This window comes from Melitaea cinxia, chromosome 3 (genome assembly GCF_905220565.1).
Source record: "Melitaea cinxia chromosome 3, ilMelCinx1.1, whole genome shotgun sequence".
Classification (NCBI taxonomy): domain Eukaryota; kingdom Metazoa; phylum Arthropoda; class Insecta; order Lepidoptera; family Nymphalidae; genus Melitaea; species Melitaea cinxia.
In genome coordinates, this window is record NC_059396.1 from 15541008 (window position 1) to 15568995 (window position 27988).

General features: G+C 34.5%; 3 protein-coding genes across 4 annotated transcripts; 2 read left to right on the forward strand and 1 right to left on the reverse strand.

Moving 5' to 3' along the window:
- Window positions 1-6251: 6251 nt before the first annotated feature.
- On the forward strand, window positions 6252-11349 carry LOC123669223 (ATP synthase mitochondrial F1 complex assembly factor 2). Of its 2 annotated transcripts, XM_045602848.1 has the most exons (7): window positions 6252-6435; window positions 6901-6954; window positions 7027-7220; window positions 7300-7410; window positions 7508-7685; window positions 9814-9929; window positions 11121-11349. In XM_045602848.1, the coding sequence occupies exons 1-7, from the start codon at window positions 6378-6380 to the stop codon at window positions 11265-11267; spliced, it is 858 nt and encodes a 285-aa protein (XP_045458804.1). In that variant the 5' UTR covers window positions 6252-6377; the 3' UTR covers window positions 11268-11349. The 2 variants fall into 2 exon arrangements, with proteins under 2 accessions (XP_045458804.1, XP_045458805.1); XM_045602849.1 differs by lacking the exon at window positions 6901-6954 and having other exon boundaries at window positions 6286-6304.
- A 784-nt stretch (window positions 11350-12133) lies between these two features.
- Window positions 12134-19293, forward strand: LOC123669599. The gene is made up of 5 exons (XM_045603197.1): window positions 12134-12447; window positions 12793-15406; window positions 15957-16192; window positions 16286-16788; window positions 18526-19293. The coding sequence occupies exons 2-5, from the start codon at window positions 12798-12800 to the stop codon at window positions 18856-18858; spliced, it is 3681 nt and encodes a 1226-aa protein (XP_045459153.1). The 5' UTR covers window positions 12134-12447; window positions 12793-12797; the 3' UTR covers window positions 18859-19293.
- A 1447-nt stretch (window positions 19294-20740) lies between these two features.
- On the reverse strand, window positions 20741-21867 carry LOC123669224 (small nuclear ribonucleoprotein-associated protein B). Its single transcript, XM_045602850.1, has 2 exons — window positions 21709-21867; window positions 20741-21516 (listed from the first exon to the last, which is right to left on the reverse strand). Exons 1-2 carry the CDS (start codon window positions 21709-21711, stop codon window positions 20953-20955), a joined length of 567 nt encoding a protein of 188 aa, XP_045458806.1. The 5' UTR covers window positions 21712-21867; the 3' UTR covers window positions 20741-20952.
- Between the last annotated feature and the right edge of the window lie 6121 nt (window positions 21868-27988).

The window sequence follows — 27988 nt, forward strand, 5'->3', positions numbered from 1 at the left end:
CTTGTGATATAATTTAAGCATATAATTGTGCTTGAAGCACTACTTCTGTACATAGCAGAAGGGTGTATGAATATTCCTTTCCTTTTGGAATGAAGGAGATTAACACTCGGTATCAAATTCGTCTTCTGTTCTTCTTCCGCGCTGGTGGGATGCGGGTACATCACAAATATAAGAAAAAGATTTGGTTCGTAAATTGCTATGATGGCTAGCAAATTATTTATAGATTGTATTTGGTTTTACACAACAATGGCGCGTCACTTCACTGGGTGTCCTAGAAATGGCACAAGAACACTTTTCTCTTTTGTTAGAAGTCAAAATCCATAGAAGACATCGTAGAAACAGGTTTAAATAATCAAAGATAAACAAACTTCACTGAATATACAGTACGTAACTAAAGTTATTAGGTTCTTATTAGATTTTCACCAAGTTACACAAACAAGAAGCAAACAAAATTGAAAATTCTATTTCACAAACAAAAATGTGTTACCATTAATAAAAATAATCTTGCTTTTTATTCGATTTTTATTTTAATATTTAATATAATTTATAATCTCAATCCCAATTTTCATAACTGAACTGAAGCGAATTTGTATCTAACAAAGGCTATGATGAGTTTTAAAACAAACTTCAAAGCCAGCAGTTGGATGGCTATTCCGCCATCGGTCGGCTTTTTAAGATCCAAGGTGGTAGTGGAACTGTGTTATCCTTTAGTCGCCTCTTACTACACCCACGGAAAAAGAGGGGGTAGCTATATTATTTAATGCCGTAACCACAATACTATTTTAGAGCATTGATATTAAGCTACCACTCTTCTGCAAGGCTGACCGCTGAGATGCGTCCTCAGTTGGGCTGCTTCAAATTTTGAGCAAGAAATTTCCTGCTGTGCCCTTTTGTCTGATCAGAATGAAGAAAATTTTGAACATTTTTCAAATATTATGAATTGTTAACTCGATCGCTATTTACAAGAATTGTATCCAAATATATAAAATTATAAATAGCATTCCTAATATTATTGACCATACCTGTAACGGTCGCATGGGTAGAAGAGCTTTTCCAAGCTTTAACTAGCTAGTTAATCGACAATATCTCAATCTAGATTAGCAAGCTTGGCACTTTTATCAACCGAAAAGAAAGTTACTGAATACATTGGTCATTGAATTTGATAACCTAATAAAATAGAATGCCGGTATTATGCCTAGAAAAGTTAATTTTTTTTTAAATTATTTTTAACAAATGGTTTTATCTTTCAATCGACTTCACTCGTCGATATTTTACTTATAATCATATACAAAAGGTATAAGTAAAATATTATTGTTGAGATAATTATCTATCTGTATATTTGTTTGTTCCAACATCATACAAAATCCGTTGCATGACATCGGATTCGGTTTAGACAAATGTGATACATTGAAACACGCTAAAGGCACCGACCAAGTCTCATCTTAAAGTTCGTTTCTCTTGCCCTCCCCTTGTAGGTAAATTGAAGTTACGGTTTTTTAAAATCTTTACTCTCGTTTAAAATACTCTCGTTACAGAAGATCATAGCTAAATAATACTGTTTTCAAACAGTATTGTGTTCCTGTTGGTGAGTAAGGTGACCAGAGCTACTGGGGGGGAGGGGGGATTGGAGATTGGGTCGGCAACGCGCTTGCGATTCTTCTGGCGTTGCAGACGTCTATAGGCTACGGTAAAAGCTTACCATCAGGTGAGCCGTACGCTTGTTTGCCGACTTAGTGATATAAAAAAAAAATATCTATATTAAGACTTGACAATATCGGATATATCATTCATCATCATCATATCGGATACCGTAAAATGGGGTGAATAGACATAACTTTCAACTTCAACACTGATTTTCTTACATATTTTGTATAGAAGCTTATTAATAAAACATTGTGAAATCGTGAGTCGTGTTGTAGTATACCAAATATGAATCCCAAAAATTAGCGAAATCATGTCTATTATTTGTAAATTGAGAAAAAGTAGGTGGTTTCTATTTACCCGGAAACTGGGGTCGAAAGACACGAGAGAAGGGGTGAATAGAGAAAAAACACTAAGGCTGTCAAATTCAACTTTAATTTATTTATTGAAATAATAAGTAAGAACAAAGACAACATAAATGTATGTATATATTTCATAAATCAGTATATATATATATATATATATTCATATATATATTTCATAAATCAGTATATATATATATATATATGTATTAAGATTTTTAGGAACATTTAATTAAATAATTTAGGAATATAAACATGAGCAGTATATTTTACAAGCAAACAAGCTTAAAAAAATAATAAAAATATAAGAATGTTTAATTCTAACATAAACTATAAAATTCTAAAAAAAAACTATATTTGGTAGATTATTTACCAGGGTTTTCTATAAAATGAGATCAAAAATCACAATTGAAAATAAAATTGGGAGCATTGTGATTATAGTAGCAATATAATTCACTTTTGGGGTTTAGTTTTGGAAATTAAATTGGTAACTTGTTATACTACATATTTAATCTGAATCCATCAGAGCATTTAATATATCATCATCACACCTATAATAAGTGGGCCGCCTAGAAATGGTTTTCGTTGATGCTGTCTCAACAAATGTATTTGACAATGTTTTCTTTAATTCTGCATCGCTCAGAAGAACAATTCTTTAGGATACCTAGTATACTTCTTGCCACGAGGATCTGGTTTATAAATCCTCGGCATGGCGAACGCAATACGATGTAGCGTACCTGTTTATATTTAATTCAAAAAATTTATAATTTAAAATTAAAAATTAAAATTTTATAATTAATTTATATTAAAAAAAAGAGATAACTACTTAAAATGGTTTTCTTATAATGAATTAATATTTATAATATTTTTAAAGCACGTAGGTAGCTAAGTATAATGAACTAGTCTACGATAGACAACCCTAAAAAACGTGTTTCTATTAACCCCTTTCTCGTTTCTATTAACCTCTCACTCGTATCTATTCACCTCTTTCTTCGTGTCTATTGACCCTAAAGGCGTTTCTATTTACCCCTTTCTCGTATCTATTCACCTCAAAATTGCAGAAAAATGCCTGCATCCTGATTTCACAAGAAATAAGAAAGAAATAATTGAATATTAATACTTTACCTTTGTATTCCTAAAAGATTAGAAATTTATCTTTCCAAATAAATCAATTCGCTGGGTGAAATCTTCAAAGAACTCAATATTGAGTAAAACTTTTCGCAAGGTCTAAAATCACTATTCACACACGTTCACTTTAACGGCTTTTTTCTTTAAACCATTAAACTTTACGTAAAATTGTGTGTTGTCAGCATAAAGGAAAAATATTGCCGCGTAATTGATAGAAGAAATAAACCTTCAATAATAAGCTATAGATATTCTAGAGATAAAATAATGAAACTTCCAGTTTTGTTTCTATTCACCCCGCGATTTCTATTCACCCCATTTTAGGTATATAAACTGTCATAATGGCTGCGTTCCACTAAGCGTCCACAACGCCCGCAACGCCCATTCTATCGCTCCACCTAAAACCAGTGGTCGTCGCGAGCGATCGCTCGCCAAGTGACGTCACTATCTGCGACCATACGCGCCCACTTTGTCCACAAAATAAAGGTGGGTCAGAGCTAGCTTTCATCAAAACGTGGCGGGAATTTTAAAAAAACAACCGTCAATGTCAAATTATGAATGTTATCTCTCATTTGATTCAGTATATTGAATTAAGTTTTGTAACCTCGACCACAACGATCCTTCGTGTATTCTCCATTCTACGTGACATTGGTGAAATCATCTGTGCACATTTTTGCACTATTGAAAGCCATTAATCAAGAAGAAGAAGAATTGAGTTTTACTCTAATCCATGCGAAATATTCACTTATAAATCACAATCCCCAGAGCTGCATGTTTTCAGTTCACCACGCTGCTATATTGCGAGCAAATAGCAAGCACACAGGTGACACCTGACAGCGCCCAAATATGCATTCCACTTATAAAATTCGCCCACAACGCCCGCGGTGTTTTTACGTGTCTTAGTGGAACGCCGAAGTCAGAACGGCAATTTCAGCGGTCGTGTTCGAATCGAATTCGATAGTCGTGGGTCGTAACGTCTTTTATGTGTAATCGGTTATACGTAGTTTCGTGGATACGCGTAACTAGTTTCGAAACTGCTTATTTTTCGTAACTAGTTATTTCTGTATACAGCATCAGTCATGGTTATGAAGTAGTTATATGTTATAAATTGTAACACATACGAATGCCGTTACGTACGTTAATATTGATGGATAGTATAATCAAATTAACTTCCCTTCATACTTTATCCAGGCTCACGACTGGCTGCAAAACATGTTATTTAAATTAATTTTTTGATTTTTGTATAGACATAATAATCGACGCAGGCGTATTTAGAAGTTCATTTGATTTTATGTACAGCTTTTAATTATTTTTCGAGATATCTACATACATTATAATTAAAAATACAACAAAAACCCACACTTTTTAGTATAAACTTCAACGCGAGACAATAACATTAACCTTCGGTCGGTCGCGCATTTTTTGTTTACGCGGTTGGTCGCTTGGGGTCTCTCAAGACCCCAAAAATAAACAGCCTAAAAAACAACTATCTAATTAAATTTTCTTAACTATCTTAACAAATTATTGGTAATTAACCTAATTACAATATAACTACAACGAGTTACGTAAAAATATTCTTATATTTCTGCCTTCAACTTACAATCTAAAAGTAGGAACCTAAATTTCTCTCCTTGAGATCACAATCACAAAAAAAAATGTTTTAATGTAACTAAATGCAGGAACTTCTCCTTTTAATAAATCTATATACAATAACACTAAAATAACAAAGACAGTTATGTGAAATTTGGAAAACACCAACAAAAAAAAAACATAAACTTTTACCAATTGAAGTCAGTCATTTTTTTACCGATTCTTTTTGGACACAGTCGGTGCATACCGTTTTAATACGTGTTAGGCAGTTACCCTTACAATAATGGCAAACAGATTTGAATTTTCGATCTGATGATCTTGGACAATGAATGCAAAGGTATCTTCCTCATTTTTTTTCTTTTTATAATGTCACTGCAATTTATCAATCAATTTGCAACTTATTTTGTAGGTCCCATTTCTCTCCCTCTTTTTGACGATGAAAAACTTTTGTGACGATATATTTATCAATGGCTCTTCATCATCATCTCTATACGAACTTTTCAAATCTATGTGTTGTTTATTCGATTCCACAAACACATGCTGTTCGTCCAACGATTCCAGAACAACGATGCTCACGCAAAGATTCCCAATTCTCAAGCAGTTCGTCCCGAGATACCTCATATTATTCTGTAGATTCATCTTCACATTTCTGCTCAGAATCAGTGTTATGCTTACTCCTTTTATCCGGATATATACCGCCTTCACCATCTTCATCATTACTACCACCGTAAACATCGTTATTTTAATCATCTAACCAGCTTGATATATGACGTTGTTGTTCTTCGTCCATTTTACCAGTTAATTAAATTTAAAATAACAAAAAAAATACATAAAAATATGTTACAAATGAAATCTAAACTAAAAAAATCAATTAAATTTTACTTACGCGGTTAGTCGCGTGGGGTCTTTCAAAGCCCGTACGCACAAAACACGTTTGTATCTTACGCCACTTACACACGAATTGAAGTTAATCGGTATACGCAGCAAGTATAATCCAAATTAGGAGGGTACCCAAAACATTGAATCGCTGAGATGGTTTTAAATGTTAACATTTTACATTTCTGTAACACCTGGGCTTTCAAAAACCCCACGCGACCAACGGAGGGTTAATTTTAATACTAAATAGTAAATTCGAAAATATTTAAAAAGAAACACGACCGAAATTAAAATTTCTTTAAAAACTGTACATATAAAAATAAACTGAAGTTCATAGTCGTTAAGTTCAAAATCGCATGAGCATATTCGACAACAAAGATACACTTATAGTACTTATAGCCATCTCTTTTTATCCTACGCGTAAGCGTATCTGCGTATTGTGTTACGTTATTAGGCAAAACGCTTATGCGCCGGTCGTTGTGTCAAGTTTTTGATAAAACTGCGTACGCAAAAAAAACTGCGTACGTAAAATAATCGTTACATTCGTATCGGCGAAACTACGTATATGGTTATTAGCTTCGTAACTAGTTACTGAAACCGATTACGTTAAATAACGCCCACCGCTAGAATTCGATGGTGTTGTGAGTGGGGCTTAGGTGGAGCGTGCCCGATGTTATTTAGTAAATGTCATAAATTATACACATATATGAGTAAATGTTTTTCAATATGTTATAACCAACGTTTAATAAATATTTTACTTTACCTTCAGTATTTGTTTAAGTAATGGTAAATCTATTTAAAGTACATTGTAAAATGTTTAGGATATTAAACGTAGTCAAAAATAGCCATGCGAAGTTTATATCACTGAAAAGAAAAGAGAGATATATATCATTTTGATCTTAGGATATATATCACTCATTTAGCTCTTCAGCTCATTTAGCTCAGTGAAATAATTTTATAATGCAACCAAAATGCAACCTTAAATGGTCGTAAAAAAATACTTTTTCGCTTGTTCAAAGCAAGAAGATTGATTCTATGACCTTGTGAAATATGAATCGAAAAGATACAGAGCCATAGCTAACTATCTCTCTCTTTTGCATGCTAAACGCAATCGTCCGATCGAGTGGCTCACTAGCTCAGTCTCGTTTACTCCCGCTCAGTACGTCAGTCTCTCGAAAATGAATCATAAGACTAGTGAGCTGGAGATATAATTGAAACGCAAGTGAGCTGATGAGAGACTAGCTCACTTGAAAAGATATGTTTCATTTGTATCACTCACTCATGAGTTACCCAAGTCTAGTCAAAAAGACAGACGTGATATATCCACAAACATTTGATGCTGTTAAATATCGATGTTACGGTAAAAATTAATATCTTAACTTAATGATTGGTGTAAGTCTGTCATTTAGCTTATTTATTTGCTTATTTTTAGCAACACATAAGCGATTCTATCGACGCACGGACATTGTTCAAAACGAAAAAAGCTGGGAGATAACCTTAGACCATCGACGTTTGAAAACTCCAAATGGCTGCGTTTTAACAGTTAATACTGAACCTCTCGCTCGAGCAATAGCTGCAGAATGGGATGCCCAAACGGAATATATTGCTCAGCCCACAATGCACTTGGTATATAGAGTACAATTTGTAGTAATTTAGCAATATAATTTAAAAAAAAGTTACAAAGAAATAACGTAATTGATTTTAGACCGCATTATGCAATACTGCGTTAGATAATCCTGGAAAACTCAGTTCTCATGATATTGCTAGTTATTTGCTGGATTTTATTGCAACGGATACCTTACTCTTCTATTCAGAGGTTAGTATGCTTCATTTAAGTTTATTACTAGTATACACAACCCAATTTTTAATTAAATATTTAACTTACTTTTAATTTTGTATTGTAAAATTAATAGGAAGAAGAATTGAAAAAATTACAAGAGAAGAAGTGGGGCTTGGTACTGGAATGGTTTAATAAACGGTTTCAAGTTAATCAAGAAGTTTCTAAAGGCCTTGAGCCTCCACCAATAGCTACTGACACCAGAGCTGCTTTAGCAAGACATTTTCTATCATATGATTTTCCAGCTCTAAATGGTAAGTTAATCTAATGTGTTAATGAAAATGTTATTTGTCCAAACAACAAAAATAGAATGTTATTAACCCACTTAATACCCCTCCCCCCCTTATAACTTCAGACCTACCTGATATGCACACGAAATTTCTTAAAAATCGTTCCAACAGTTTCGGAGTAGTATTGTAACTAACATTGTGACACGAAAATTATATATATAAGATATTGATCCATTGGTGAACAAGCTATATTCAAAAATAATTGGAGATTCAGATTACATAATTATGTACAGCCTCTTCTTATCTCAAAGTTCTCAGAAGTAATGAGTACAAATCTACAATTACGAGGGGTGATCCAAAAGTAATGATAATCGGTTACTTCAGGTCCGCATAAAAATCCAAAAAAAATATTTTTTGCTTGCTTATGTATACTCACTACGCCTAAAAAAAATCATATAAATAGATCATAATTTCCGGGAGATACATTCATTTGAATACGAACTGTCAAAGAGATAACATCAACATGGAGAAAAACGAAATTAGAGCTGTCATCAAGTACCTCTGTTTGAAAAAATTGTCTTCAAAAGACATACACAGTGACTTAGTGGAAACATCGGGGGACTCTGCTCCTCCATATTCTACAGTTGCACGCTGGGCCAAGGAGTTTAAACTGGGCAAAACATCCACTGATGATGAATATCGGAAAGAAGCCCATCCACGTCCCTCACTGAAGACAACGTGAAAAAAGTCGAAGATGTTGTGTTGGCAGATCGAAGAGTGACCATCAGGCATGTAGCTGAGGTCACAGGGATCTCATGTGGCAGCGTTCAAAGAATCCTTGCGAATGAGTTGCATATAAAAAAGGTCTCTGCGCGTTGGAAGAATGAATCCGACTGTTCCGACTGACAGAATGTTATCCGACGAGCAAAAGAAAAATCGAGTTGACATTTCGAGGGTCAATTTCGAAAAGTTCCAAGCAGATCAAGAAATTATTTTGTTCCGTTTTGTGACTATGGACGAGACCTGGATCCACCATTTTGATCCTGAAACGAAACAACAATCGATGACTTGGAAGCGAGCCTCCTCACCGACGCCAAAGAAATTCAAAGTTTCAAGTTCGGCGGGAAAGGTTATGGCATCTGTTTTTTGGGACGCTCAAGGCATAATTATGGTGGAATATTTGGAAAAGGGAGTCACTATTACGGGCTCTTACTGCGCAGACCAAATAAGAAGATTACGGGAGGCCATTAAGGAAAAAAGACGCGGCAAACTGCGAGCTGGAGTGCTGTTTCACCAAGACAACGCACCGACTCACAAAGCCGCAGTTGCGATGGCAGCCATTCAAGAAACGGGATTCGAACTGCTCGAACACCCTCATTTATTCATTTTCAGATTACCGTGTTTTATTTTCATTATCATTACTTTTGGATCACCTCTCGTATGACTAATATAAAAAAAAATTGAAAATAAATTGTTGATAAGTGTTTAAAGTTCTACTTGGCTTAAAATTGATGATTGAGAAATTCTTATATATAAATATGATAAGGAAATTCTATAAATCTTCATTGGTACTAAAAGATTATCATATTACTATCTGTGCTCGCGACTTCGTCCATGTGGAATAGTGATGACATGTTCAACGTGATTCTTTGAATTGACATAACTTTTTTATTTATGAACCAATTGACATGAAACAAACACTAAATGTTGATTAAAGCTTGCCACAATATATTAATTAGTAAAAACCACATCTAAATCGGATAAGCCGTTTCTGAGATTAGCGTCCAGAAATGCACAGACAAATAGACAAAAATTGGACAATCTTTGTTTTGGGTGCTATTTGCATTGATAAAGGTCCCAAAGTTATCTCATATATCTTAAATGTACACACAGCGACCAGTTACATTTCTATTATATTTATATTATAAATGTGAATGTTTGTGAGAATTGATTTTTGTTACTACTCTTTTATCTATAAACTACTGTACTGATTGTAATGAAACTTGGTAGGTTAGCTTGAGATCCAGAGTGACACATAATTATGCTACTTTTTATCTCAACATTCTTATGAAATAGAAAAATGTGGGAAGCAAAGCACAGCTAGTTAGTCATAAAATCACTTAATATTTTCTTTAACACTTAATGTTTACAGCTATGGTCTTTGGGATTGAAGCTCTCAAGTCTCCAATACTCATGCTGGCATGTGTTGATAGATATTTAGACCCAAAGGAAGCTGTCTTGTTAGCTAGATTAGAAGAAGAATTTCAGGTTTGTTACATATTAATATTATTTATATTTATTTTTATATCTAATTATTGAAATAACATGATGTTTGACGTCAATATAATTAAGATATTATTTAAAACTATCTGACAAAGCTTTATATGTCTTACACAAATAATAGTTAAAATTAATTAGAATAGTAGTAACTTTAACTGGAATATTATTGATCTGGTTATTGGCAGCGGTTCAGGAAGTATGTACCTTAACTAAACTGATAAAAAAAATTGGTTGTCTGTAAAGTTGGTTTACGGACGATAGTTTAACATGACAACGTATAACAAAACATCTTCTAAGACGTATAGCCCAATCGAGTGGAAGATATATTCCATGTACTATCACTGATCGTAACGGGACATAAACGTAACGCTATAATGAGTCATCCATTTGACCTGACAACGTGTAATAAACAATGAACGCCGGCGGCATGCACGAAAAAGGATGACTCATTTCGTTACGCTCATCGTTGTCCCGTTACGTTGAAGGTTTATATGTATAATACATGCATAATATGAAACACGAGAAACACTGATAATTTTAGAGGTTTCTAATGTGATGTCATCTCTCATTGCAAATGCTGGCTGAACCCTACGAGATAGATCAAAATAATGTCCTACAGTATTGTACACCTTAAAAAGGTCTACAAAAAAATCCGCGATAGTATATATCTATCTCTTAGGGATAATCCACAATAATTTTTTTTTTTATCCTTTACTTTTTATATACTTACATTTGTACAAACGCCAAACAAGAAACATCTGGTTGGGGATGTACCTATGTCCTTTCAGGTTTCTCTATCGTGCATCATAGAATACATAAATCTGTAAGTTCTTTTTGTCATCATACCGGCAGATTTTGATTGTTAACCAAGGATTTTTTTCAACAAACGATTAAGTTTTAGGCCTTCTCCTATATATAGAGAGGAAGACTACCGAACAGTAGACCTTTTACAGGATGTTTCAGTTTGGACGTCATGGTTGCAGGGTGTTTGTTTATTTTTTTTTAAATCGTGCGTTCAACGGAATATCAATACGCATGATATCTAATTACAGACCCATATGACATTTCATGGTTTTCTTTAACCCTCCTTTCAAACCTCACGTGTTAATGGACGACCCCTAAGGTGGAGTTGTAAATTTCTGATGTTAAATACCTATTACCTATGTCTGTCCGTCTCAGGTAATGCGATGGGGCCGGGTCCCGTGGGCTCACGAGCTCAATCAGGCGGAGATGACTGCCCGTGTCGCCGCATCTTTGCTGGTTATACACAGCTCAAGTGAGCGACATTCTGCTACTAAAAAGTCGAAAGGAGAACATAATGTTTGAAAGCATTATTTGTTGTAAATGAAAATGAATGTATCGTAAAGTATTTCAGAATTATATTAAATAAAATTTTACGTTTATTTTACTTTTATTTATTTTAATTGAATATTTTCGATGCATGCAGATTTCACAGAGCTTCCCTACAAAGAAATTACTTTAACAACTTGAACTGAGGCTTGAATATAATTAATTTATAGAAGTGTTTTGATGAGCTAATTTTATTATCTTTTCTTGTTATTGATAAATTTGTTGTTTTTAAAAATTGTACGAGTTCCAATTGCACTAATATTAAGCCATTTTTTAATTACGTGCACTCCGTACACTTAAGTACTTTTTTTATTGAATGTTGTTCAATAATGTGGCTTTAGCTCTGATTGTAAACTATAAATATTCGCGGCACTATTACCGGGATTAAAAATTAAATTCTTTCGTAAAATTCATTACCTATATGATCAATATTTTCAAGTGGCAACTATTTTATAAGTACAATACAGCTTATGTTAAAAATATGTTATAATTATAATTCTTCCAATTTGTTATAAAACTTAATTTCGATCGGGATTCTATTGCAGCTATAATCTAAAATAAATATTATAGTAAATATTTTATTAAATGATAACAATTGGCTTTAGCTATAGTTATAGTTAGTAGACAAAAAGGAAATCGTCCATTTGGCGCAATTGCACTTCTCAGACAATCGACAAGGACACATGGGACAAAGACACTACGCCCACTTTGAACTAATCGCCGGGCATTTAATGTGTAATGATGAATTTTCTTAAATCGTAAATAAATAAAGTATTTAGAGTGTTGAGAGCTATCCAAATTTAAGTGAGGTCAGTCGTAAGAGAATGAATAGAAATAGCAAAAACCAAATCGCGAAGTTCCGCTAAATTTAGCTGGGCGGGCGGAGAGCACCTCGGCGCGCGAGTCGACACTCGACTCGGAGCGCGACCTCGCTTTGTATTTCGCGTCACACGGTTCATTATTGACAATACAAATGTTAAAATCGTCAATTTATGTCGTACTTTGTTTAGAATACCACAATGGACACTAGAAAGTGGGTGGAATAGTTAAAAGTTATTCAATAATTGTTGGTGCTCACTAAATCGCAGAGTTAAAACATGTTCTAGTTTAAGAATAGCGACCATCGTGTACGTTACAGTCATCTTCACGACAGAGTGTAAGTATATTCGTGTAAATATTTATACTTATCCGTCATTTAAAAGCTATTGTTACAAGTTGTAAATTTTTTAGCAGATTTTGGTTCAATATGTTAGTTGGATAGTTAGTTCCTACTTATTTAGTCTGTTTATGACCTACTTTTATTTGAAGCATATCGCGCAATTTTCAGCTAGTGGATCAACTAAATTTTCTTAATCTGGTCCATCTAAGTATATTCATTATTTATAAAGTTATGTGTATCAAAAAGTAGCATTCGATTAAAAATTACTTCAGGTTATATTACCTATTATACGGAAACTATATTATATGTGAGAAGATTAATTATGGCGAATTATTATTTCAGAGGTGATGAACGGCGACGTAAAAGAAGAGGCACCGCGCCTTCGTCCACTATCAGGAGGAATTTGGACCCTCTTTTCCTGGTTGCGACGCTCAGAGCGCTCTTCATCGGAAGAAAGCGTCACAAGTGTAGGATCAGATCGTACAACCAATAGTTTTGACTTCTTAGCCCCATTCCACTATAAACACGCGACTTCACCTGTCGTTTTACCACAAAGTCCACTTACTGAAACGTACAAAAAAAGACTTCACGAAACAAATATTCGTAGACAATTCGACCGAGATCTCACTCTACGTCGCAAATACGGCCTCTATACAGAAGAAGGATTGGGTTACGACGCCTTCAGTTTACCACCAGCACGAAAAATATTAAAAGATTCGGCACAAGGTAGACAAAGACGTGCAACGAGCGAGAGTATCATACAACCACGGGCTGCTTATGTGCCAGGAAAACGGCGTGCTCCTTTACCACCCACACTTGTTATTTCAACCTCTCTACCTCGAACCTATAAAAGAAAAAGGCCAGCACCTAAACCACCGGTAAAATTATCGGAAAATAATAAAGAAAACGTCAAAATAAACAAAACAGTGCAAATGAACTCAAAACCTGCATTAGATAAACAACTTTCGGAGAGTAAAAGTGTAGTAGAGAAAGATTTAAAAAAGGGACAATTATATAAAGATGTAAAACTACGCACAGAGAAAAGTTTTCTTAAACAAATTTTTGATAATAGGAAAAGAAATTCAGCTATTGATACAAGTTATATTAAAGTACTTCCTAGCATAAGTGAGTTAGATAAACAAGCAGCTGAAATAATACAGACAAATAAGTCTTTGTCTTCTGGATCTGAACCATTCACTAAGAATAACTGGATATGTACCAATTGTTTAAGAAAATATAACGCTTCTGTAATTTTTTGTACGTTTTGTTCTAGTAGTAAAAAAATAGATATAAAAGTGTCGGCGGAGGCATTTAATATGTATACGCAAACAGAAAAAGGTGTTTTCGAGCCGAATAAAACTGACATTGATGATAAGAAAAAGCTTAAAAAGATGTTAAAAGATATGAAAGACTCTCTACCTAAAAGACCAAAGAATAATGAAGAAAATTCCGTAGATTTTAAACATAATATGGCCTCAAATGAAACACCAACTCTACGAATAGGAAGTAATATTAAGTCAAACACAAATGCAGCCAATGACTCAATATTACAGAAAAATCAAGGTGAAAGTAAGATGAAAGTACAAAATTCAAGATATAATTTTTTAATGTCTCAACCCTCATCTTCGAAACTAATTCCTTTTAATATAAAATATGAAAATGATTTTAAGGTTACAAACAACGAATTACGCCAAGGAATTAAAACATGCAGTAGAAATGACATCTCGCAATCATCATTTTCTAGTTCACCAAAAGATTTAATCACAAAGAAGTCAACGAATCTCGTGGAAAATATAAATCCCGAAAAAAAATTAAATCCAAATAATATTGTTGTTTCTAAAGATAATATGTTGATTTCAGCAAATCAAGCTAACAAAACAACTCAAGATAACAAGTTATCACAATTAATACCACCAGAATCGAAGACACTTAAAATTACGGATTCAAAAATCTCTCCTAATGATGTAAATGAAAGTAACAAAATATGTGGAATAAATCAGTTTAATAATAATAAAATTGACCTAAAAGGTAATGTCATACCAGAAAATACGAAAACTAACGATATTACGCAAAAAAATACAATTCCCTTACATTTACCATACGAACTTAAAGCGGTTAGTGAGAGGTTCGATTTCGTAAATAAGAAAAAAGCCGAGAATGTGCGTTCAAATGATGTGGCTCCATCGAGTACATCACAAAATGTGGAAATTAATGCGATTGGACCATCAAAAACTAGTATGAATGTGGACTTGCATACACCTTTGAAAATATCATCACTGTTAAATCCTTCCATCAATCCGAAACAAAGTAATCCAGACTATAAGATCAAATTTTCTCAAATAAACGACACAAAGAAATTAGAGCTTAAAGAAGAACCGAAAATGTGTGAGAGTAGCCAGATAATTTCGAAAGAGCAATCTACTAATTTAGGTTCAAGTTCAATGCACATAACTTCTTTAAAGATGGATATCGCAAAGACTGAAGACATAAACGAGAAATTAAAACAAAAAGATGCGTTGCATCCTTTACCACATAATTCTAATGCATCAACTTCCGGTTTTAATTTAGATCATCATGCTCGACGTAGGGATTTAATAAATCAACTTGAGCAATCCATAGCAAGAGGAGATGAACAAGGAGCTGCTGAAGCTGCTGCTAGACTAGCTAAACTTAAATTATCATGTTCTGTGCTATCATTCTCATCACAGATTGTCAGTGGACCTTTAATATCTCAAAATAAGGTAGAAAACAGTGATATAGTGGTTGATAAAAGAGTACTTCAGTCTAATGAAAACCCAAAGATAAGTGTTAAAACGGAATTAAAAGAAGCATTACAGATTCAAGAAACGACAAAATCAGCAACTAACGTAGTATGTAAAGTAAATAGAGGTACCGAAAAAGCTGATAAGGACAAGGCATTACCGTCGACGTCTAAGCTAATTCTAGATCTAATTCCGTAAGTAACAAAGCTGCACTAAATTTAGCAAATGTAGAATAAATTGTTTGTTCTTAAACAAAAAAAGACCCAAATTCAATTTACATCGTCAAGTATTAATATAAGAACATTAGTCGAAATCAACTAGTTCTTAACTCATTATTCGTCCATATTTCATCAATATTGTTCAAATTTAAATAGGACATGACAAGCACCAGCTTTCAAATAAAATAGAAAGTTATGAGATAATACACATAATAAAAAAATACAGTCGAATTGAGAACTTCCTCCTTCTTTAAAGTCTGTTAAAAACAGGTAATTCATTGGTTCATCGTAAATTATTGTTTTAGTTAGGGTAGTGTTCTACAATTAAATGAAAGCTTAAAAAGGGTCCTAATATTATTATTTAGTTTTACCGGAACCGATAGCGACATACATCCAACCAGAGACAAATATTTGTACATGCAAACATCTGCCTCGAGCGGGAATCGAACCCGTGACGATATGCACCACTACCCCAAAAAGGACGTTATTTCCTAAATTACTATTTTTATACATTTTATTATTACAGAATCGATGTTTGGATTGAAGATAAAGAGGCCACTAGAGGGCCTGTTCGTTTGACAGTATCAAGGAAAGCAGTATTGGGGGAATTAAAACAAGAAGCAGAAAAGTCGTTGGGTTTACAAATCCGTCTACAACGTTGGATTATTGGAAAAACTCTTTGTTCTAATGATAGTATCTCACTGATTACACTTGCGGGTCCTGATCTCACCGCCCCGTTCTACTTGTGCTTAGTTGATTTTGGTTTGTAGCACAATATTTATTTTAGTTTAGAAAACTATATCTTTATACATATAACGAGAGTATATAAATAAAAATATATCATTCATATTTTAGATATAAATAAAGATACCATCCCTCAAAATACAAGTGAAGTAGAAAAGAATAATAAAAATGAAACAAAAGAGAAAAAACCTAACGGCGTTTATACAGAACTGATGAAGTTAGAACAACAAGCACTTGTTCCTAACTCTGAAGAATTTGAATGTGGAGTTTGTATTGAACAATGTGCCATCGGTGCAGGCGTTGTTCTTCGTGATTGTATACATGCTTTCTGCAGAGAATGTCTCGCTGACGCTGTACGTCACTGTACGGAACCAATAGTTTCATGTCCAGCTATTTCTTGTTCTGGCGCCTTGCAAGAACGTGAAATACGCGCTATACTTTCACCAGAAGATTATGAGAAATGGTTAGCACGAAGTTTGGCGGTGGCTGAAAGCGGCACACGGAACACATTTCACTGTCGTACAAAAGATTGTACAGGCTGGGCCTTTTGCGAGCCTGGTGTTCAACGATTCCCATGTCCTGTCTGTAAACATACAAATTGTTTACCGTGTCAGGTAATTTTTTCTTATGGTACGTTTAGACTACGACAGAAATTCCGACAAAAATGTCAGACATTGATCTGTTTACACTTGTACAGATTTTTTGTGTCTGAGTAGTGTCTATTTGTAAGTGTACGGAAATTGTGTCAGAGCTGTTCACACTCAAAACTAGTACTAGTGATGCTTGCTCAGCATGAATAAACGTCTATTTAACTATTGAAATTTTCAAATTAAGGAAATAAGAGTACTCAAATATCGCAATAAGCTTTGCTTCTATCATATAAATTATGTATTGACTTTATAAGTAGATAGTAAACGTTTTAAAGGGGTGATAGACGTACGAACTTAAAGTACGCGGTTTTTAAGGTCGCGGCTCGACGTCGGTGACACACGTGAAGCTTACTCATTCTGTATTGCGATGTCGTCGACAGAAGAAGCTTTGTGTTATTTAGGAATTGTATCGTATTACGTTTTAAAAACCAAAATAGACGGGAGTTCTGAAATAATTCATTTGGAGTAATTTCTCAATCAAGAGTAATAAAAATTACAAATACCTACACTACAAGCGTTGCGCATCCACGGACTAGCGAAACAATTGTGTTTAAAAAAACCGACTTTAATTACATCGGTAAGTAACACATCGTAAGTGGCTGAAAAAACAGTCACGTAAATACGCATTATTAGATATAACCCAAAAGCTACTTATTAGATCGCATTCAAATTTAAATGAGAAGACACGACTTTTGATTAAAACAAAAATCATGGAAATCGAAGTTTTAAGGTTCTAAATCGAATTGAGAACCTCCTCCTTTTTTGGAAGTCAGTTAAAATTATCGGCTCGTGGCTCGCAGTGATGCCACACGCACGAGCGGAGGCAGCTTACGAGCAAAATTTCAAACTTGTCGGATCGCCACCGAACTTACTCGGCGGTTTTAAAGTACGCGTACTTAGGGTGACACAGGCGAAAAAGGTCGTTTAGCCACAAATTCGCGAACTTACTCGCACGTCTATCACCCCTTTTAAAGTAAAAATTTATATTTTTTGTTTAAGCGCATTCAAATAAAAGCTTGTTTTTTAACTTTTAATTTATTGATTGTTGTGGTTATGATAGATGATTTATTTTGTTATTTTCAGAAGACAGTTATTATGACTAGTATCTTAACTAGCCCGTTGGCGCAGTTTGTAGTGGCCGTGCTTTCTGTTCCGCGGGTTGCGGGTTCGATTCCCGCCGGAGTCTGGGTGTAATATTTGTATTTATATATGTATTATTTCTTAATATAAATAAAGTATATTTAAAAAAATAGTTATAATAGTCGGCTGTTACCTGTAACACAAGCATTAAGTTGTTTATCATAGAAACAGACGACCGTGTGTGTATGTTATAAGATATCTATTTATTTATCATTCATTTAGTTATTTATTTCGTATATACCAGTGTCAACCATTTCATTAATAATTCGGGAATGTTGTGAAGCAATATTGTATTGAAGGATTTGATATGGTAGCCCTTCTACAAAAATGATAAAGTTCTTGGTGGTCTCCTTGCTCCACGAACTCATTTTCTGCACTCAAACGTGGTGCGGTGTATTGAAAATATCAAACCTGTTCGAAACTTTTCAACTACACTAGACACTTGGACACAATGAGTTCACACAGTAGCTGATGCGACACTAATTATCGTGTCACAATAAATTTTTGAATATTTAATGGACATGTTTGATTCATGAAAATAAAACCTCTTGTTGTTTACAGGCTGTCCACGACGGTGAAACATGTGTGCAATACCAGCAGAAATTGCGGGAAGCTGTAACAGCTGTTGAAGCTGAACAAACAGATGCCGGAACTCAAGCCTTACTGAAATCATTAATAGATCGTGGTGAGGCACTCGAGTGTCCCGTGTGTAAGGCTATAATAACGAAAAAATGGGGATGTGATTGGATAAAGTGCTCTGCGTGTAAAACTGAGATTTGTTGGGTTACTAAAGGTCGCAGATGGGGCCCTGGTGGCAAGGGTGACACTACTGGAGGTTGTCGTTGTGGTGTTGATGGAAAACGTTGCCATCCATCTTGTGGTTACTGCCATTAAGTAATTTGCCTATTTCTTTGAAAAATGAACAAATTGTATAACTATAAAAAGTAGTATGTTCAGTATTGCGTAAAAATACAATACAATACAAATAGTCTTTATTGTACAGTATCAGAGAAGATTTTTACATTGAAAGAAAGAAAATATAGACATGTACAAAAGGCGGTGTTAACGCTAAGAGTCATCTCTTCCAGACAACCTCTAGCATGAAAAGATGAAAAGGACATGACAAAGAATTAGACAGCATGGAGGTGTCATATAAACATAATATATAAAAATACATACAAAACATTATTTACACGCAAAATAGGCGCACGAAGACGTCGAGTTGCGAAAACAGCCCATGTTTAACAATAACAATACATACAACAGAAGAGAGAAAAGAACGGCTAGTCACTGTCATATTATACTGAAATGAATAAATATCAAAATTAATACAGTTCATTTATTAGCAATTACCTATTTGATTATCATCTATTGTTTTAGTTTATATAATTTTAAATTGTTTTGTTTCTCGTGTCATTCAATAATTAATTGTAATTTTGGTCTCCTTTTTTTGTACTAAAAATATTATATAATTGTATCTTTAATTTAACATATATAGCGATTAAAAATATTTTCTGCAAGTATTTCTATTGCTTTTAGATTTAGACATTAAAATTTCCTTATAGGTATTTTTGGCAAAATTTAATAAACAATGTAAAATCAACTACACAACTAGACTCTATTGTTTCTCTTTAAGCAGGTATGAGCATCTGAGTAGTTTTTAAAATTTTAATATTGTAAAAAAATTAGTATATTGATTAATCAATAACATAATACAAGTGAAAAAAAAATGTTGAAAATGTACGTACATTATTGTAACCCTTATTATTGTAAATTGATTGAAAATCCTATTGAGAAATAATGAGTCCCAGAAGGAGAATGACAAGGCATCCGTCCGCAGGCGACGAATGGGGGTGCGTAGGAGGCGCTACTTGATGCGCCTCTAGTAACGCCCCTGTGCCCGTGTCGGGCCGTGATGGGAACCTGGTCCTGCTAGACATGGCGTCGTCGGGATTGTTCAGAGGTGATCTGGACAGTCCCCATGGAGGAGAAGTCTGGTCTTATCGCCAAGGCCAGCCTGTCGCTCGAGGGATCATGTTAAAAAAAAATGAATTCCACTTCAGCCTGTACTATGCTGGGCATAGGCCTCTTTCCCCATGTAGGAGAAAGATCAGAGCCTAATCTACCACGCAGCTCCAATGCGGGTTGGCAGATATATTTCCTATTATGAGTATTAGTCGCTATCAGGTGTACATGATAAAAACCGGGACAGACGGCTTAACGTGCTCTCCAAGGCACAGTAGGGGGGTGCACAAGGACTGCACAAACACACACACCATAGTAAATATCTGTACAGCGACAAACCAGTGTTGTGACCGTTGCGCCAATGCATCATCATGAATAATATAGAGAAATCATAATCCTAAAATATATTTAACTAGCCCATATATCAGAAAATCTCATATTAGCATCTTAACGGTTTTGGTTGATTAAGAATTTTATCCTGTTTAATGAAGTCTTATTACCAATAATTGTAAATTGTCAATATCATACTTGTTACATGCAATGTGTGGATTAAAGCATAATTATAGCTAGCGGATTACTAATGTTTATAAATATTTTTCATTACTTCTTTTATTTCATGTGACTATATTTATTTAGTTATATGGTATGGAAACAGAAAGAATATTAATACTTTTTGTACTAGCAATTTTGACTAAATTCACACCTTCAAAACTTTAGGTTGTTATTCTAATGTTACATACGTTATTGGGCTGCATACTTACAGAATTTGAATTTAATTTATAATGAATTACTGTTCATTAAAAAACTTTTCTCTCAAGTACTTCTATAATTATCACTTCTTAATTTACACACTTGTTTTTTTTTTTTGGTTTAATTTGAAAAATACTTAGCACTGTTTGTGCACTTCATATTCTATCATTACTGTTGATGTAGTGAAATAGGTAATACAATAGAAAATCTTCACATTGCTTTATTTTTACACTTAAAATTAAAATAATAGAACATCACTGAACTGCACAGACACTAATAGCGTCGCATTCCCGGTGGGCCTCGACCACCAGGGCCACCTCTACCCATTCCTGGAGGTGCTCCCATCATACCAGGGGGTGGACCTCCCATCATAGGCCCGCCTCGCATTTGAGGAGGGGCTGATAGTTGTCCTCGACCACCAGGAGCCATGTGTTGTTGTGACGGTCCACCAACTCCTCGGGCTGGGCCTTGTAATCCTGGCGGAGCACCTCCGAGACCTACACCACGACCCGCTGCTCTGCCGGCTCCTGGTCCACCCATGGCACCAGGAAGCGGCACCCGGGGCAATCCCTCTTCAGGCGGTGGCGGGCCTTCGAGAGTGATGGATACTATATTTTCACCACGCAAAAGTACAAAACCAAGTAATCTTTTCTCTTCTCGGTCAGCAGTTTTGCTATTTTTAGACTTAATTCTTCTAAATTCTTCACAGTCTCCCAAAATTAGGTTCATATGTTTGTCAAAAGCTTTAAATGTGCCGATAAAAGTACGCGAATCTTGTAAAATAACCCTTACTCTATAATTTATATGCATTTGCATCTTATTATTCTTTCCGATAGTCTGAAAATGAGATAAAATTAAAAGATTAGATTTTCTGTAACAATAACATTTTCTGTTTATATCAAATAAAACTTAGAATACGTAAAAAATATTTTAGAAATATCAACAGTTAGTTTAAAATTCACTTTACAAGAAATATTATTTATATTTAATTCATAATTTGGATTATATTGCTCACATAATTGGACATACCATTTTGAAAAGAGATTATTAAGAAACTTAAAGATGTAAAACGACGCCTTAACAGCGCTTTAACCGATAACAAGTAGTCGATCACAGAGACGCCATGGACCAACCATAAGCTTTTAACCGGCACAAAACGTCAATCAAACTACTAACAATAATGGCGGGTTGTCACAATGTCACACAGATAATAAATTAAATTTACAACTAAAAAAAATCGAATAGGATATCTGTGCCATTCTGTGCTATAGCGATGTCTAAACAATGTGTTGCGAAACAAAGCAATTATTATTTTTTTAACCGCCTTCCAAAAAAGGAGGAGGTTCTCAATTCGACTGTATTTTGTTTTTTTTTTTTTTTTATTTATGTTACATCAGAACTTTTGACTGGGTGGAGCGATTTCGACAAATTTTCTTTTAATCGAAAGGTGGTGTGTGCCAATTGGTCCCATTTAAATTTATTTGAGATCTAACAACTACTTTTCGAGCTATATCTAATAATGCGTTTTTACTTGACGCTTTTTTCGTCGACCTACGTTGTATTATACCACATAACTTTCTACTGGATGTATCGATTTTGATAATTCTTTTTTTTGTTGGAAAGGAGATATCCCAAGTTTAGTATCATGATAAGAAAACCAGGATCTGATGATGGGATCCCAGAGAAATCGAGGCAAACTCTCGAAAATCCGCAATAACTTTTTACTGGGTGTACCGATTTTAATAATTTTTAATTTAATCGAAAGCTGATGTTTGTCATGTGGTCACATATTAATTTTATTGAGATCTGATAACTACTTTTTGAGTAATCTTTGATAACGCGCAGTTACTTGACTATTTTTTCGTCGATCTACGTTGTACTACTCGTCGATGTAATTGAAGTCGGTTTTTTTTCTTTTGCGAGCAAACACAATTATTTTAATCTGTGAATACTTTGTACTGTTGTACTAAAACAAAGTTCCTTGGTAAAACAAATTACAAATTAGAATATGTAATAGTTACGGGTTTCTGTAAAGAAGTCACGATAGACGGTGCCACGGTCGCTTAGAATTGAATTTAAAATCATCGTATCAAAAATTTCGATCTCTAACGGGTACATCGTTCCATATCTTAATTGCCTAGAGCACCGACACGGTCAGTCGGACATGCAGGTTCGATCCCCGCTGAAATGGTCGATTTTTAATATGATATTTAAAAAAAAATCTACTCATAGCTATTGTGTAAATAATGACGTAATCTTAAAACTATAACGAGAAATATGTAATTAATGTAATACATCGGAAAATATATTATCGAAGTTTTACATAAAAAAAAAGAATTGCGTGGTTTTAGGAAATCGCGTAGCAGGTGAAACATTAGTGAATAAAAACATTTACGTTAAGACACAGATCAAAAGACACATATACCGCAAAACACTTGCACGAATAAATGTTAATATAAATGCTACACGGTCAGCTAATGCGAGCTACGGGCGCCGCCATATTGGCCTTGGCTGCTCTGCCATGCGCCTTTCATTTTATCCCTACTCTGCGGTCAGCTGTCGACGCGACACCGTGCGACATGCGATAGTAGATGAACAAAACATTTTGGGGCGATAGAATTAAAGTTTAACTTTATTAATTTTTTAAATTTGATTATTAACGGTTTCCATCCCTATATAGAAGAATATAACGTTTTTTAATACTACGAAATTGGAAAACGAGGTGGTTTGTGGGCTCCCGCACCGTCAGTTCTTTATTTTTCTGGACCTGACCCCTGATCTTAAGTCCAGCGAGACTTTGATCTTGGTGAGCACTTGCTCGCTGGTTTTCTGCGGGTTCCGGGACGAGATGATGAAAGTGTGGTTAGGTCTTTGTTCCACATTCTCTGTTTTGGGTCAGGCTGCGACATGGGCGTAGGTTATCGGCGCTAAAGGAGCCGATTTCGTGACTCCTTCTTTAATGGTGTTGAGGGTCTGCTTGATCTCCTGAACCCCCAACTCCGTCTCCAGTATTGGTTTTTTTCGGGGAAGCGGTGGTCTTGCTAGAATTCCTCAGGGTGCGCAATTCCGTGGACATGATCTCGACCTTTTCATTCAAAGCTTTGAATAGGGGGGTCAGATCCTGTTGTGGGTGTGGTTGTGTACTGGATGTTTATGTGTTTATAGTTTCAATGTGCTACTTAATCTCATCCAGATGGGTTTTGCATGCCGTGTCCTTGTTAATATTATTATGTTTGACTCATCCAATTAATATAAGACCTATTGGTCTTAATATAATAGCCAGAGCAAGAGCCAGGAGCGTAAACTTAAGGGGATGCAAAGTGGGATATTTACAACTAAGCAAATGTATTTAAACATTATTTTTATATTTAATTATTAGAGACGCAGACACTGTAAAAAAACATTATTCCTGTTTACACTTGATTAAATATAACGAATTCAATAATGGTCATGAGTCAATTTTTAATACCAGCTCAATCTGGACACATAAATTGACGAGATTTTTTTATACCCGCATTAGCCCCGCCACCCAAGGGCGACGGGAGTGTGGAGCTCCCAGCCTATTGTGCAATGTCAGACTATCCACCAAAACCCACATCTTTTTTCTGCCCACGAGACACGACACTTTTGCTGAACTATGGACAAAAGATAGGAAGGCTGGTAAAGCGACACTGGAAATTATGCGAATCCCTAAACACCTTAACGGATGGGTAGGGATGCTTGGGTCCAAGATTGCTCGTTCAGTTGCATATTAAGAATCGACAATGCAACCTGTTCAGACACGCTGGCTCCTTCCCATCTACACGGAAAAAACAACAGAGCTGGTGCGGCTTGTGAAGCGGCTGAAACAACTAAAGCATAAAAATACAGGGGTCTAGGCTCCGAATATGATTTTGTCCCATTCGGTGTCGACGCCCATGGTCCGTGGGGTCCTATTGCCTTTACTTAACTTTGACTTGACTTTTTAAGGAAATAGAAAAAAGGTTATCCGACGTCACAGGAGACCAAAGAGCTGGCAGCTACTTCGGACAAAGAATTAGTCTAGCTATTCAAAGAGGGAACGCTGCCAGTATCTTCGGAACCTTTCCTAAAGGGACTCATTTTAATAAAATTTTTTTAGTTATTATATATATATACTAGATGTGCCCGCGGCTTCGCCCGCGTTTAAATCAGTGTGTTACAAAGTTTTCCCGGCAAACTTCCAGTAAAACTCTCATCAAAATCGGCTTAACCGTTCCGTAAACCTTCCTGTTGAAGCCCTCTCTCTATTGTTGAAACCGCATGAAAATCCGTTCAGTAGATTTTGAGAGAATCGATCACATACACTTTTGGGGACTTTGTTTTATATTACACTAACTGTTGCCCGCGACTATGTCCGCGTGTATATAAAGATATGCGTTTCTATTAACATGTTTAACGAAAATTATTTTTTATTTCAGTCACTTGAAATGCTCATCACACTGAGTAACTTTTTAAAAGGCACAATTTAGTTTAATTCAATAGTTGTTTATGTAAAACTTCTCTATACACCACATTTTTAGTTTTATTTTCCGGCTGCAGTATAAATAACCTATCAGGCGAACTTATAGCTGCTGTATATGTTTCATACAAACTATCAACCCCAATTACACCACCTTAGCAGTGGAATATCGCGAAATTCGCTCTTAGCGGACGTCTACTAACTATAATCTACCTCCCTGCCATATTTCATCTTTGTGCAACCTGGAACTGGATGGACCGACCATCCAGCGGTTTTTGAGTTCTCGTGATGAGTGAGTCAGTGACCTTTCTTATACATTAACTTATATATATATATATATATATATATATATATATATATATATATATATATATATATATATATATATATATATAATAATACTTTATTTCAGACCAAGTTATAAGTCCATATTGGGTTAGTACAACAAGACAACATTCAGAATAAGAAACAAAACAAAATTTTATTTAAAAAAATCAATAAGTAAAAATGAAATTTAATAAAATAAAAGTAAAATCAATAATAAAAAAAAAATAAAAAAAAATTCAAAAATTCAAAAAAAAATTACAATTAAAAAAAAAATTACAAATGGTGTTAGTAGACAAAACAGAAAATTAAGATAATAAAAATAATTAACAATAAACTTATACGAAACTTAACTATAGCAATTCCATTAAAAAAGGCTAAGTACACACACGCTTGTTTGCATGTGTGTGTGCACCATTCCAGCTCCTCCAGAGTGGGCTGTCGAGTTTGTACGCCAATGTGCTGAGAAGGGTATTGGTGCTATTCACCAGTCGGCTCATCATAGACGATACACATTTCCGGGAAATCGCGTAGAAGTCGTCCACACGAGCCTCCGCAAACATGGCAGATGCACTGCAGTGACGTGGCCTCCCCAGTACCACTCTTAGCACATTGTTGTACTGCACGCGAAGAGCTCTGAAGGCCCTCTGCGTATAGATTACGATACATTATTTGGACATCTTAAGAATAAATTTTAAATTTCAACTCTGTTAGTCCAATAACATAGGACTTTAGTACAAACTTCCAACCCCCGTTTTACCCCCTTAAGGGCCGAGTTTCGTAAAATCCTTTCTTAGCAGATGTCTACGTCCTATAAGAAACCTACCTGCCAAATTTCTTCAATTCAGCTGTTATAGTTTCGGAGATTTCGCTAAGAACTAATTTTTCGGCCAGAGTTAATAATATATATATATATATTTAAGGTTTTTAGTTTTAGGTTCATTGATATTACTTATTTGTTATTATTTCCTTGATTTATTAAATAAGTAGCCTTTTTATTTTTATAGTACCTAAATATACATACTTCTTTTTTTAGCTTTTTAGTGAAAATATATACAAATTTACGCTACTAAGAAGATTAGACAGATCAGGTATAGCATGCACATTCATATTTCTATTTTTAGTTTTATAAATACATATATCTCTATTGCCATAAGTAAAGTAAATTACAAAAAAAAAAAATCCTACTTGGCAACAGACGACATCTAATACCAATTTAAAAGATTAGATAGGTATTGTTTGTTTGTATTTTAATTTCTGTTATCTATGAGGATGATGAACTTTCTACTCTTGTTTCCAGCTTCAGGACAATATAGGCTATACTAATCACTATAAGCAATATAGGTACACCAAGAACAATGTGACCCTTCGATATTAGATTGTTAGTTAGTGGAAAAAAATGCAATCCATAAAACATTGACATAAAAACACTTAAAATAAACGCCAGTTAAAGTGTATTATAAATTAATTTTTGATTATTCATCAAACTTAATTGAAAATCAAAAAGTATATCTATATTATCGTATATATGATACATAGTACCTGGGTGACCGAGCTTAGCTCGCTATTTTTAATAAATCGTGTTTTTTGAAAATCATATTTAAATACGAATTACATATTGATTTATTTGTGTTTGCAGGCAAACGAAGAAAAACCGCCGTCAATTATATCGACAAGTAATACAATGTAGGTAGACAAAAAAATTGTCGAGTAAATACGCATTATCAAAGATTACTCCAAAAGTTGTAATCAGATCTCGATGAAATTTAAATGTGACCACGTGATAAACATCGGCTTTCAATTGAATTAAAAAATCATCAAAATTGTTTCAACCAGTAAAAAGTTATGCGGCTTTTCGAGAGTTTCCCTCGATTTCTCTAGGACCCCATCATCAGATCCTGGTTTTCTTATCATAGTACCAAACTAGGGATATCTCCTTTCCAACGAAATAAGAATTATCAAAATCGGTTCATAAACGACGCAGTTATTCCCGAACATATATATATATATAGACCGTATATATATATATATATATATATATATATATATATATATATATATACGGTCGAATTGAGTAACCTCCTCCTTTTTTTGAAGTCGGTTGAAAAATATGATTAACATTTTTCGAATTTAAAGACATAATAATAAAAAATATGAACTGTCTATTTAAATAAAAAATCATGAGTGCAATTAGAAAAAAAAAAAGGAAAAAGTAATCGATCTGGTGACATGAGGTTTGAACAATGGTCTACTCGGTCGATCCCGACCGGCCGATTTCCCACCCGAGCTATGACAACTATATTGACATTTGCGAAATTTACCTTCGCATTCTAACGATATTGTAGCCATTTTTTCTTTGCCTAAAAACAGGGATAAAACTACATTTTCTAAAAATGAATCAGCTATATCGATTTATCGCCCCCGAAATCCCCTGCATACTAAATTTCATAAAAATCGAATGGCTCCAAGCCATTCCCAAAATTCAGATTCTATATATACATTAGA

Coding starts and splice junctions, on each gene's coding strand:
- LOC123669223 (XM_045602848.1), top strand. CDS start 6,378: ATGGTAAATCTATTTAAAGTACATTGTAAAATGTTTAGGATATTAAAC. Junction 6,436..6,900: donor GATATTAAACGTAGTCAAAA/ATAGCCATGCGA, acceptor GTCTAGTCAAAA/AGACAGACGTGATATATCCA. Junction 9,930..11,120: donor GATTAGAAGAAGAATTTCAG/GTTTGTTACATA, acceptor TGTCCGTCTCAG/GTAATGCGATGGGGCCGGGT.
- LOC123669599 (XM_045603197.1), top strand. CDS start 12,798: ATGAACGGCGACGTAAAAGAAGAGGCACCGCGCCTTCGTCCACTATCA. Junction 15,407..15,956: donor CTAATTCTAGATCTAATTCC/GTAAGTAACAAA, acceptor TTATTATTACAG/AATCGATGTTTGGATTGAAG. Junction 16,193..16,285: donor CTTGTGCTTAGTTGATTTTG/GTTTGTAGCACA, acceptor TTCATATTTTAG/ATATAAATAAAGATACCATC.